General features: G+C 48.6%; 1 protein-coding gene and 1 long non-coding RNA gene across 3 annotated transcripts in view; one reads left to right on the top strand and one right to left on the bottom strand.

The window, feature by feature from the left end:
* OSCP1 (organic solute carrier partner 1) overlaps positions 1-13,126 on the top strand; it is a 31,861-nt gene that overhangs the window by 13,882 nt on the left and 4,853 nt on the right. The window contains exons 3-8 of the mRNA XM_061122368.1: positions 444-611; positions 1,156-1,236; positions 8,904-9,007; positions 9,933-10,061; positions 10,602-10,671; positions 12,156-12,295. Of these exons, the coding sequence (XP_060978351.1) occupies positions 444-611; positions 1,156-1,236; positions 8,904-9,007; positions 9,933-10,061; positions 10,602-10,671; positions 12,156-12,295 (692 nt within the window). The remainder of the gene's footprint in view (positions 1-443; positions 612-1,155; positions 1,237-8,903; positions 9,008-9,932; positions 10,062-10,601; positions 10,672-12,155; positions 12,296-13,126) is intronic.
* On the bottom strand, positions 554-11,834 carry LOC133041583 (uncharacterized). Of its 2 annotated transcripts, none has more exons than XR_009689267.1 (4): positions 11,739-11,834; positions 2,259-2,362; positions 1,116-1,386; positions 554-685 (listed from the first exon to the last, which is right to left on the bottom strand). It is a non-coding gene; the product is annotated as an uncharacterized LOC133041583 (long non-coding RNA). The 2 variants fall into 2 exon arrangements; XR_009689268.1 differs by lacking the exon at positions 11,739-11,834 and adding an exon at positions 7,557-7,653.

Genomic DNA, 13,126 nt, shown 5'->3' on the forward strand with positions numbered 1-13,126 from the left:
GATCCCTTGGACAGGGAGCCTGGCGGGCTACAGTCCACACCAGGGGTCGCAGAGAATCGGACACAACTGAGCACAGCACGGCAGCAGCACATCCAACAAGTCCGCAGCAAGGAGGGCTTGAATTTGGGTTTTTATTCTCCAAGCCCGGCACCCAGTCCCGGGCCCCACAGCTGCCCGTATTGTTTCATATGCATTCCATCAACACCACACGTATGCTGACGGGAAATCCTGGTCTGCCCGGGAATGTCCTGGTTTACTGCTATTGTCCCAGCTTGTTACCATCACCCCCTTTCCCTCTCAGCAGTGTCTTGGTTTGCGTGATGTGGTCACTGAGCTGCGTGGTAAGCGCTGAATTGGTTTCCGGTGCTGAATCACTGTTGGACGTTCTGAGGCTTGCCCTTAATATAAGATCCTGTTTCTTTTGCTCACGTGTGGGTTGGCAGCTCTATGACCTGATGACGATGGCTTTCAAGTACCAAGTGTTGCTGTGTCCTCGTCCCAAGGATGTGCTGCTGGTCACTTTCAATCACTTAGATGCCATCAAGGGACTCATCCAAGATTCCCCAACCATCCTTCATCAAGTGGACGAGACATTCCGGCAGCTGACTGACGTAAGCGGGCTGTCGGCGTGCGTCCTCTCAGCCCCCAAAATCGTTCTCACTCCCGTGTTAAGGAGAGGCAGATTCTGTGACAAAGGAAACGGGACAGGGAATGACCCAGCCGGCCACTATCCCAGAAAATTCTAAAATCTTCAGGAATCCATTTTGGTAACACAAGAGATGTTTCATCTGATGCCCTCTCACTGGGGCCTTCATCCCTGGGAAAGCAGCGGCACAGAACATAGCAGTTCTTGCCTAACTTTTCTGAAGGGGAGCTGGTAGTAGAGGTTCTGCGGAATCTTGGGGAACGGGAGAGGCAGAGTGCGCCTCCCTCGGTGTGCTGCGGTGGGGTGTGCCCCTTGGGTGGACTGGGCGACGGGGGTGGGGGTTGGGGGGGTGGTATTCCCCTCCTGCCCCTCCACCCCGCCCAGCAGCTGAGTCTTCTCCTTGCCCTCTGGCTCCATCTCTGGGCACCCACCCTCCCCACCCCTGCCTGTCCACAGTCTCCCCTCTTACTTCTGAAAGCAGAATGCCTGTTTCTGCTTTGCCTGCGCAGATATACGGGGGCCTCTCTGCGGGGGAGTTCCAGCTCATCCGACAGACACTCCTCATCTTCTTCCAGGACCTGCACATCCGGGTGAGTGAGTGGGTGGCCCAGGAGCGCCCTGCGCTGCGGTCCTCGCGAGACAGGGCGCGAGTTGTCAGGGCAGACAAGGCTGGGATTCCACCCCATTAGCACGTCCTCGGTGTTTGGTTCCGTGATGATCAGCTGTCTGATGATAAATCTCTGCAGTTTTTCAAGGGCCCAAGCAGGACAGTGATACCACCATTCCCTCCCAGTTACCTTCTGTACATTTCTTTAAAATATGGCTTCTTCCCTTGCTTCTCCAGGCCCCTAGCCTGATCTCAATTCCAAAACCTTTTCTGGAGCCTTTATCACCTTGACTTCAGCATCTGAGCTGTCAGGAGGCAGCCCTCTTGCTCCATGGAACTGTCCCCATCTCGGCCTTTCCTAACCTCTCCCATCTCTCCGCCTTTCAGTCCTTGTTCCCCTCCTCCTGTCTCCAAGCCTTCCCCCTTCTGCCTCTACCCTGCTCTTGAGTCACTTTCCTTCCCACTTTGGCTGCCAAGTTGACTCCTCTATCTGTGGTGACTCCTACTTCAAAACTCTGCACCCCCGTTACCCCAGCCCTGCCATCAAGATCCACATCTCCACCTGCTGCTGAAAAATTCCCCCAATGCCCACAGCCTCATGTCTGCAGCTAAACGAGTCTCCAGAATTCGAGTCCTGCCTAACTTCCTGGTTTCTTTTGAGAGAACCACCATTCCCTCACTCATCTGGCTCAGCCCCAGACCATCACACCTTTGGTTTCCCTTCTCTGATCTTCATCTGACTGTGTCTGCAGCCCATCAAGTCTGCCTCTTCAATATCCACGCCCTCCTGTCCACTCCGGTCGCTCAGCTCAGGCCTTCATACTTTTTATTGGCCCTTGCCTCGCAATTGACCCTACCACCTCCTCTCACACCTCCTCCAGACAATTCTACACTCCAAGTTTGAAAAACCACATGTCTGAGCTTCTGACTTTGGGGCCTGTCTCTCTTGGCCAGGACTTTGTTCCTTCCCATAATTTAGCACGCTGGTACAGGACAGACACCCACCATGAGCCCAGGTGCTAGGGTCAGGCGCTCCTGTTTGAATCCCAGCTCCGGCACAGCTCCGTGACCTTGGGCAAATTACTTCCCTGCGGTCTTAGTTTCACCATCTGAGAAATGGAAACGGTAATACCTGGTTTAGAGTTTGTCAGGAGGATTAAATGAAGCATCACATGTCACATATGTGTTTGCATATATGTATGTACATACTATAGAGTTCTTCTGGCAGCAGGGACAGGAACCTGGTCGTGGTGGTTGCCTCCTGGGGGTGGGGAAGTGCATGGAGGACAGGGATGCAGAAGAGACCTACTTTCCCTTGTATACTCTTTGAAATTTTTTTTTTTTTGGCCACATTAAGAAGCTCACAGAATCTTCGTTTTCCCGACCAGGGATCAAACCCATGCCCCTTGCAGTGGAAGCACAGTGTCCTAACCAGTGGACCAGCAGGGAAGTCCCACTCTTTGAACTTTTTGAATCTTGTACATGTTCATGTGTAACATATTCACAGAAATTTTTTTTAAAAAAAAGAGAAATAGGGACCACTGCAGAGGGCGCAGGTTCAATTCCAGATCAGGGAACTAAGATCCCACATGCTGCTCAGTATGGCCAGAAAATAATAATAATATTAAATAAAAAAAAAATAAAAAGGAAATATATAAAATATACTTAGAACCTTGTTATTTCCCTCCTATGAACAGGGAAAGACAAATAGATGACAATGCTGAGGCCAATTTTATTTTTAACCCTCATGAATAATTTCATTTGCTATGGATGGAGCAATAATAACATCGATGTAAATCAAGATCTCTAATAGTCATCAATTAAAATTAAAAATGTGAAAGTACAAATAAGATTAAGTTTTACATTACTTTAAAATATTGAAAACCCTGCATCTTATGGCTGTCAAGCCTGTGCATATTTGGACAATATTTTATGGATCGTTGTAATACAAGCAGCCATATTGATTTCTCAGTTCTGGCTAGATGAAATTCATTATGATGAGAAGACTCTTAATAATAAGTCTATAAAAAAATCATTAAAATATATTAAACCACAAACTACATTAAGCTTTAATTGCTAAATGGGCAGGCAATAAAACATCAGAATGTTCATCAAGAGAAATAGGAATCACATATCCTGACATTACTCAGCCACTGGTCTGTAACATCTGGCTGCTTTTCCAAATCTGGCCTTTAATGGTATTTCTGCTCAGCTGCTCTTTATGATTGCCTATACAGATTTTCTCTGTGTTCAAAACAATCTCGGTAGTTTTTAGATTGTTTAGCAAAACCAACCAACTAAATCAAGAAAACACAGCTCTGACCTAACACTCCCTTGCTCATTGTTTAACCAAAGCAAATACAAGACTCCACATCCTAACGTCCAGAGCTTTCTGTGATATCACAAAGCAGCCTGACGTGGGACTGTCCTGGCAGCCCAGTGACCAATACTCTGCACTCCCAATGCAGGGGGCCCAGGGTCCATCCTCGGCCAGGGAACTAGATCCTGCATGCCACAGCTGAAGATCCTATGTACCACAGCTAAGACCCAGAGCAGCCAAATAAATGATAAATAAAGATTAAAAACACAAGCAGCCTGAAGTGGCTTTAATATGATCAAGGTCCTGACCTGTGCCCTAGGCCCCAGAGGCTGCACAGAGACTGATTCCATATGGAATCAGAGCAGTTATGTGCAGGCATCTCAAGTCCCAACCCCCTTCAGCCCTCCAGAGCACCTTCAGAGTTGCCTCCTACAGGGTAGACCCTCAGGTCACCCACCCTCTCCCGAACGCCCCTCCGCATGTGTGCATCTTCTGTCACAGACTTTCCTCCTGTGCTTCCACTGTTCCAGTTGGGAAACATCACTCCATCTTCACCTCTTCACAGCCTGGTCCTTATATCTCCACTCCATTATCCACTCCACTTGGAAACACTGCATCCCTGGAAAACTAGTCGGTCTAACAAATATGTACTAAGTGCCTGCTCCACTCCAGGTCATTTTCGGTCCTGAGATATAGAAGTGAACGAGCCAGAGGCCCTGCCCTGACAAGGCTCCATGCCAGCAGGAAGGGACCACGAGAACACGTTAAGGTGTGTTCCAGTTCTGATCATTCTCAGGAAGATGGCCTTATAAGGTCAAGTTATAGGAGGGAACTGGGATGGGATGTTGCTTCCGACCAGCACTGTCAAACGGAGCTCCCTGTCATGATGGAAGTGTTCTGTATCCGTGCTGTCCACCGTGAGAGCCACTAGCCCGATAGGGCTATTGGGTACTTGAAACATGGCTCATCAGACAGAGAAACTGAATTGTTAATTTAATCTAAATTTAAATAGTCACACTTGACTAATAGCTACCTTACTGGGCAGTATATCCTTAGATGGTAGAGGCAAGGACAGCCTTTCTGAGGACTGACATTTCAGCTAAGAGTGTAACTAACAAAGATCTCAGGGGAGAGCTTCTAACCCGAAGGGACAGCGAGTTCCAAGGCCATTAGGTGGGAAAAGCACGACACACTCCATGGACAGAGAGAAAGGCTGTGTGAACAGGGCATGTCTAGGCGGGGGCAGTACTCAGATAAAGTTAACCACCTGGTGTGAGTGCTCACCCAGCAGAAGACCCGCCAATCATGAATAAACTGGTTCCTATCTACCAGCTGACTTAGCTTTAGACTCTAGTAAGGAGTTTATCCTAAGAGTAAAGAAAAGATCTGGAGCATTTTAAGATGAATTGGTAACATGATCTGACTTGGATCTGGAAAATGAACTAAAAGAGGTAGCCCAGCAGTTACAAAATCTAGGTAAAAAAACTGAGATCTAGGTAAAAATGAAAGCATTTCATTTGGACTAGGTGTTTGCTGTGGAGATAATGAAAAATATTCACATATTCACCTTCAGGGCAGGGTCAATAGGATTTACTCAGAGATTGGATGTGGGGAATGAGGGAAAGAGGGAGGAAGAACAGCTACTAGATTGCCGGTGCCATTTTCTGAGTGGGGGAAGGATGGAAGGAAGGATATTTGAGTAGAAAAAGTAATTCTGTTTACATTTGATTTGCTCTCTGAGTAGCAGAGTCAAATAGGTAGTTGAATGCCTAAACCTGGAGCTCAGAGGGGAAAGGCAAGCCAGAGACATGAATGTGGGCATCCTAGCATGCAGCAGGCAGGTGGTATGCAAAGTCTTCTCACCACCTGAAGGCGGCCAGTCATTCTCCCTCATCCACAGGCAGACTGCAAGAAGCAGGGTCGTCATTCTACCAGCTTCACCCTCCCTTTCGGATCATTATTTTCCTGCCTCCACAGGAGGCAGGGCTATTTTCTTAGCCCTCCTCTTGTAAGGCCAGACCAGCAACCATCACACTATCCAAAGCCCCACACTCAGCCCTCACTGTTGAAACCAACTGTCAAGTCACTCACCCACATTCTCCAAGCATCTACCTCCCTGGCTCACTTCCTCCCGGCCACCTGAATCCCGCCATCATCCTGGGGAGTGTGGGCGATCATGGGGCACCCAGCCGCCCCGCAGCTCCGCAACCTGTATCCGTCTTTCCATAGGAAACACGTGTCCTGCCCTCAGGACCTCATCAGAGAAGGGAAGGTGTACTAAGTGCCGTACGGATGTTTGGTTCTGACCCAGAAAAGAGAGAGGACACATGTGGGGCATGGCCGCCTCCACCTGAGGGCATCAGGGAGTCTTCACAGAGGATCCGAGAGCGTTAAAGGAAAGAGGTTTTTCCCCAGGACTGTGGGAAAACAAGAGGAGGGGTTAAGAGGACACCGTCCTGTAAAGCACCATCAGGTAACCCCCTGGCATGACTGGCAGAGCAGGGGCCAGAAGGCTGCAGGCAGTCTAGCATGGCCAGAACCTAGGACCTGAGGAGGAGCGTGGCTGCAGAGAGGAACAGGCCAGCTGGACATCATCTGGCAGGCAGCTGAGCCAGCGAAGCAGGAGAGGAACACGGTCAGAGAGGAGTTGAGGAGAGTCTGTCTCGCAGCAGAGTGGAGGACAGATCCAACACGGCTGAGGGCAGAGGCAGGGAGGCTCTGCCGAGGCCAGGCTGGAGGTGATGAAGGTCCGTGCTGGGGAGCAGGGCAGAGAGGAGGGGCCAGACACAGAAATGATCGCTGGGTGAGCAGGGCCTGGCCACTGAATAGCCATGGGAAGGTGGTGGGCAGAGGACTCAAGATTGCTGACTTGATAACCTGGTGGTGTCATTCAGGGGGATCAGGTTAGGGAAGACAGATGGAGCCCTGTTCTAAGCCGGGTGAATTGGCGGTGCTTCCCATGGATCCATAGACATGTGTAATAGGCAGTGGGAATAGATGGGAAAGAAGACTGAGTGGAGGCTGCAGATCTGGGAGCCGTCAGCACTGAGGTGAACACTGGCCTGTGGGACTAGACTCGGAATAAAAAGGGTGGAGTGAGAGGAACAGGGCACAGGAGAGTCACAGCGAAGCTGAGGGTCAGCAGGGGGCCGGGCAAGCAGGCAGACCAAACAGCCCTCTCCAGCCAAGGGCAGATCTTCAGGTCAAACCCAGACACATGCTTGACTAAATTTGTACATTTCAGGTCTATAACATAGTCACCCCTGTTAGAATTAACTAACCAGAAGGTCCAAAACATGCATAAAGTCTCACTTCTCTCTCAGAATTTTCTTTCTCCTTGCTTGTATTCATATCCCGTGGTCACAGAATCTCAAGGTTATAATTTCCTTAAAGCCAAACCCTCCGACCAAACCAGTGTACACACTTCCCCCAAAACATGCCTTTTTGCCCTCCCATTGTGGCTCAGCTGATGAAGAATCCACCTGCAATGCGGGAGACCTGGGTTCAATCCCTGGGTTGGGAAGATCCCCTGGAGAAGGGAAAGGCTACCCACTCCAGTATTCTGGCCTGGAGAATTCCATGGACTGTAAAGTCCGTGGTGTCGCAAAGAGTCGGGCATGACTGAGCGACTTTCACTTTCTGTGTTTCTGAAGTGTTTTCACACCCACCCTCCTCCAGGCCCAGCTCCAAACCCACAGTGGCCCCTACCCACCCCACTGCCTGTGGTCATTCTCTTTGGTGGGCTCCTTTGCATATGCTGCATACCATTCTTTACAGTGTCATTGTTTTTGCATTCTATGTTGTGTCCTGTGTCCAATCAGACTATGATACTGAGAATATTAGCTACCTTCTATTGAGCACTTATGCATCAGGCTCTGTGGAAAGTACTTTTTGTTCATTATCTGATTTAGTGCTCAACTAACCCATTGAATAGGTTCTGTTACTATCCTCAGTTGACCAAAGAGAAAGGTAGTGTAACTTACCAAAAGACCCAGAGTCAAGGAGAGGCCCAGCTGAGCTGTGAGCCTGGACAGTGTAACATCGGCAGGCCACACTGCCAGGGAACACGTCCTTACCACTTTGCACCTTCACTGCCTTGCGTGCAACAGATGCTTATTCTTGGCAATGTTACTGATATAATCTTGTGGAATTTTAAGGGTTTGAAGGAACCTTCAAGTTTATCTCACTTTAAAGATGAGGAAGAAACTGATTTTTTTTTTTTTTTTTTTTTGGTCATGCTGTGCAACTTGCGGGATCTCAGTTCCCCAACCAGAGACTGAACCCAGGCCCCCTGCAGTGGAAGCACCAACTCTTAACCACTGGACTAGCAGGAAACTCCCCAGTAAAACTGGTTGACTGCTACAATGTTGATGGGATTTAATTCAACCAAGACCTCAATACAAGAGTACATGAAGCAAGGAATAGAAATAAGCAAAGTGTGGGGTTTTCCGTCACGTAGACTTTCAGACTCTATGCCAGCTGGATCCACCCGGCCAGCCCCTCCAGCACATGGCTGAGAGCTTGCAGTCAGAAACACAAGGGTGTGAATCCTTAGCTCTGCCCCTTATGAGCTGGCGGGCCTGGAGGGAGTGTCTTAACCTCTGAGGAGATAATGAGGGTCTTAACAGCTCCAGCCTCAGATCTATATGGAGAGTTTGCAAGGAGCCAAGGAATGGACATGGAATTTGGAGTCATCCTTGGTTTTGAATCCTGGTCCCGACTCTTAATGTTCTTTCTGGTCAAGTCCCTTCAGTCTGTGAACCCCAACCTCCTCATCGTGAAGGTAGGGGTCACGCTACCCACGGGCTTCCCTGGTAGCTCAGTTGGTAAAGAATCCGCCTGCAATGCAGGAGACCCTGGTTCAATTCCTGGGTGGGGAGATCCCCTGGAGAAGGAATAGGCTACCCACCCCAGTATTCTTGGGCTTCCCTGGTGGCTTAGCTGGTAAAGATCCACCTGCAGTGCGGGAGACCTGGGTTCGATCCCTGGGTTGGGAAGATCCCCTGGAGGAGGGCATGGCAACCCACTCCAGTATTCTTCCCTGGAGAATCCCCACAAACAGAGGAGCCTGGCGGGCTGCAGTCCACGGGGACACAATGAGTTGGACACGACTGAGTGACTAAGCACAGCATAGCAGCACTGCCCACCTGGAAGATGTGTTATGTGGCTCCAAAGAGGTTCTGTTTGTAAAAGCACTGTATCTGCAGGCGTTTGTTAGGGTGTGTTTTTCTCTCTTGTCTTAAGCCATTACACACCTCCCATCCTCAGAATGCATATGTCTATGGAAATATGCCAAGAAAATGACACCAAGTTTTTTTTTTCCCCCCCAGGTGTCCATATTTCTAAAGGACAAAGTTCAGAATTCCAATGGACGCTTTGTGTTGCCAGCGTCTGGGCCCGTTCCCTGGGGAACTGAAGTCCCTGGACTCATCAGGTGAATGAATGCTCAACGGTAATTGTCAGAGCAGTGTTCAGGGTGCCGGGAAACCAATATGTGGGCCGCCACATAGACTGCAGCCCTGCTCGGCCCCTCCCTTTCTCCAGTTAAGCACAGCAGAGAGGAGGTAAGGTTTAATCCCAGCTTGTCACCTAGCAGATACTCCAAGATTTATTTCTTCATCTATTGAATGTTTACTGTGAGGATGAATAAAATAATACTGTAATGCTCTAAAGTGCTACACACCACCCAGTACATAGCATATACTCAGTAAATATTATTATCATTATTATTGTATTACTATCACCCAGCTGGCGTTAGTGGTAAAGAATCCACCTGCCAATGCAGGAGATGCAAGAGACATGGATTCGATCCTGGGTCTGGGTTGGGAAGACCCCCTGGAGTAGGAAATGGCAACCCGCTTCAGTATTCTTGCCTGGAAAATTCGACAGACAAAGGAGCCTGGTGTGCTACAGTCCTTGGGGCCGCAAAGTCAGATGCAACTGAGCGCACGCGCACACACACACACAAACACACATCATTACATCAGCTAGCATCTTTATCTTGAAGCAATGTATACATTCCCTTTGGTCCCATAGTACAAAGAATAATGAAGCCTCTGGGACTGTCCAAGCTTGGAGAGCATGTCATAACATCCTACTTCGTTTCTTTTTTTAATATTTATTTATTTGGCTGCATCAGGTTTTAGTTGTGGCATGTGGGATCATTTGTGGAGACATGGGCTCTCTAGTCTTAGTGCCCAGAGCGTGCAGGCTTAGTAGTTGTAGCGTGTGGGCTTAGTTGCTTTGTGGCATATGGGATCTTAGTTCCCCAACCAAGATTCAAACCCATGCATTGCACGGTGAATTCCTAACCACTAGACCACCAGGGAAGTCCCATCATGTCCTACTTTGTCTTGCAGAACATTCAACAGCAAAGGCGAAGAAGTGAAGAAGACAGAATTTAAGCATGGTGGAACCTATGTTGCTGCCCTCAAAGAAGGGTCTCTTGAGCTCTATGGAGACCGAGTCCTGAAACTGGGAACTAATATGTAAGCAAATTCTTCCTTCCCCAAATGAATTCCAGTGCAGCAGAGGTCCCTTCATTTAAAAAACCGGCCAGACTTCTGCAGTGAAAAACCCCTGCTGACAATTGAAGAAATTTCCCCTTAGAGACACGGCAAGCAGGGCCCTGACATTTCCAAAGGGCACCTTGGAACTTCCACCAGAAGGTAGATTAACAGGTCAAAAAGATAAATAACTTAAAATAGCCATACAAGAGAACTAGCCAAAACCTTTAATGCAGTAGAGACCCAAAAGGCCTTGGCCTTCATGTACCGATCATGTTTTTTCCCAGAAATATACATTACTTTGCAAGAGAAAAATTTCCATACAGCTTCCTAGGTATTTTGTTTTGGGAAGAAGCAAAACTTGAGTGGTTGACACCCACTTAGTTATAGTCTGTATCCCTAGCACCTTTCTGGATGCTTTTTAATACCACAAAGTAAAAGCTATGCACTATATTTACGAGTTAGAGGGAAGTCAGGGTAAAAGGCCTGGACAATGTTTTCATGGTTTTCCGTTGCCACCAGGTATAGCGTGAACCGACCCGTGGAAACCCACATGTCTGCAGCATCAAAGAACTTAGCTTCACAGACGCAGGTGAGCTTCTGCCTCCCGTGTTTATCTTCAGAGCTCATTTCTAGATACAAGAGTCTGGACGGGGAGAAAGGAGGGGTCTCTAGAGTTCAGAGCTGGCCAAGGTCCCCTCCTTGTTTGCAGTCTTCTCCATTCCGCCTTACCAGTACACAGGTTTTTAATTACAGCTTCTCATGGAGACTTCCAGTGATCTGACTAATTAGGTAATTTTAAGCTTGTCTCCACCACCATAATTAAACAGGAACCACACATGAGGACATGTGAAACAGCATTGTGCCAGTGCTATGAGGTCCGTGGCTGCTGAGTTCAGCACTTGTGTGTATCTGATCGTTACAACATCCCCTCTCCCTGCCTCCCTGTGTAATGATGTGAAAGTTGGGTTCAAAATGGGGTTTGGGTTCTCTGAATTCTTTTGTACAAATTTTCACTGAACTAGCTATCAGCTAGCTATAGGCCAAATCATGGACTATTCAGTTATGCTATAAACACTTATGGAACTATATCTATGGGGGTGGGGGGGTGGTTCCCAGGACACAGAGCTGGCTTAGATTTGGTCCCATCCTGAAGGGCCTCGTAACACCCTAGGCTTATAAAGACAGCGAGAGGAACAAATAACTATAACCTGATGGAAGACAGAAGGTGAACTCGCTGAGCATTCTGAGCAAAGAGCTGTGTCAGAACACATATCCTATCCAGGGGGTAGGAAGGAACCCCTAGACAGGGACCAGGAAGGCTTTTCGGAGGAGGTGACATTCAAGTGGGGCTCTGGAATGAGGCAGATACTAAACAGCTCAGAAGGAGAAAAAGCACACAAACCACGATGACAGGAGCAGCAAAGGCACCAGAGGCATGCTCCTCGGGGGAAGCAGGCAGTCAGCATCCCTCTCGGGTAGCTGGATCATAAGGCGATAGTGGCAGTGGCCAGAGACCCGCCCAGACAGGCACAAGGGCGCGAAGCAGGGGAAAAGCCGGGTTAGAGAGAGCCAGCTAGGAGGAGGGTGCAGGCTGCAGTGGGGCCAGGCCATGAGAGAGGGAGCCGCGGGAGAGAAGGGATTCGAGGGTGTGCTCACCGGTCACCACCGGAGGGCAGTGTGGTCTCTCCCGTGGAACGAGTGCCCTTGGACCCGGAGGCTTCTACCCAGGCCACGGGGAAAGGCTGGGGGAACTAGACTGCCTGAAGAGGAAGCAGCATTCTCCTTCGAGGAGGAAGGTAGTTTGAGGACAATGAGGATCCCTGGGGCCTCCCACTCATCTTGAAAGTGTGAGAATCTCTGGCCCATCGCCTTGCTAGAGTCCCTCTGCTTCTGACCTGGGTTATTTCTCTTCTGGTTCTGTTTTCTATGCTTCATGTAGACCCAGTTCTTCCCAGAAATCATGTAGACAGTGACTGTTTGCCTTGTTTTGTAATACCACCCTGGGTCTCTGGGGTATCAGCAGGGAATTGAATCACCTTCATGTGGCTAAAAATCATGAAATTGATTTTGCAGGAGAGCATCGTTCCAAACCCTCTTGCTAAAGAAGAGCTGAATCTCCTGGCCAGGCTGATAGGAGGCATGGGGATTCAGAAACCCAGTGGCCCTGAGCCAGGATTCCGGTTGAATCTCTTCACCACTGATGAAGAGGAGGAGTATGTTTTCAACCTGTTTCTTTAAAGACCTATATAAAATCCCAAGTGTGATGAGAATCAAAAAATGACCATCATAAACCAAATAAGTGGTTCTTATCACTTATAAAGACAGATGTACATAAAGATCACAAATGAAAGATCAGCAAACTCAACAACCTTAGTTAAAGAAGAATCCACTAGTATTAAATAGCCTGACTCTTCTGGATTCGTTTAAAAAGTAGCTCTAATGTTTTATTTAGCAAAGCACAGCTCAAGAGAATTAGAAATCAAGATAATCATATTTAAAAAAAGACTGTTAAGAAACCAGAAGAAGGTTGGAGCATGACATCTTCAGGATGAGCAGTCTCCCCCAGAACCTATAGTGGTAGTAATTCACTGAGACTTACACAGTGATTTACAGTTTCCAGAGAACTTCTGCATTCATTATCTCATGCGACTGTTCTCACAACCAGATATTTGGGGTGAGGGTTGGTTGCCCTCCATTTCTCTCTCCGTTGGAGTGGCAGGCACTGCGGTAAGTACAGGGACCCAAGGATGGAGCATAACACCTGGAGTCCTCAAGTGCTCCCGGCGTTGTAGGAGCATGGACACGTGCACAAGTCCCTCCAGCGCCATGTCACACGTGCTCCAGTGAGGGACACAGGGACTGACTTGGCCCCAGCAGACTGAAGAAGTTGGCAGCTGAGCTGGGTCTCGGAGTTTGCCAAGCAGAGGAAGGGGAAAAGTTACTCTTGGCAGAGTTTAGTATGTGCAAAAGCACAGACACATAGAAGGATTGCCTTCCTGGCGCGTAGGGTGCATTGGTAGGGGAAAGGGTAGAAAGTTGAAGAG

Source organism: Dama dama, chromosome 20 (genome assembly GCF_033118175.1).
Source record: "Dama dama isolate Ldn47 chromosome 20, ASM3311817v1, whole genome shotgun sequence".
NCBI classification, from domain to species: Eukaryota; Metazoa; Chordata; class Mammalia; order Artiodactyla; family Cervidae; genus Dama; species Dama dama.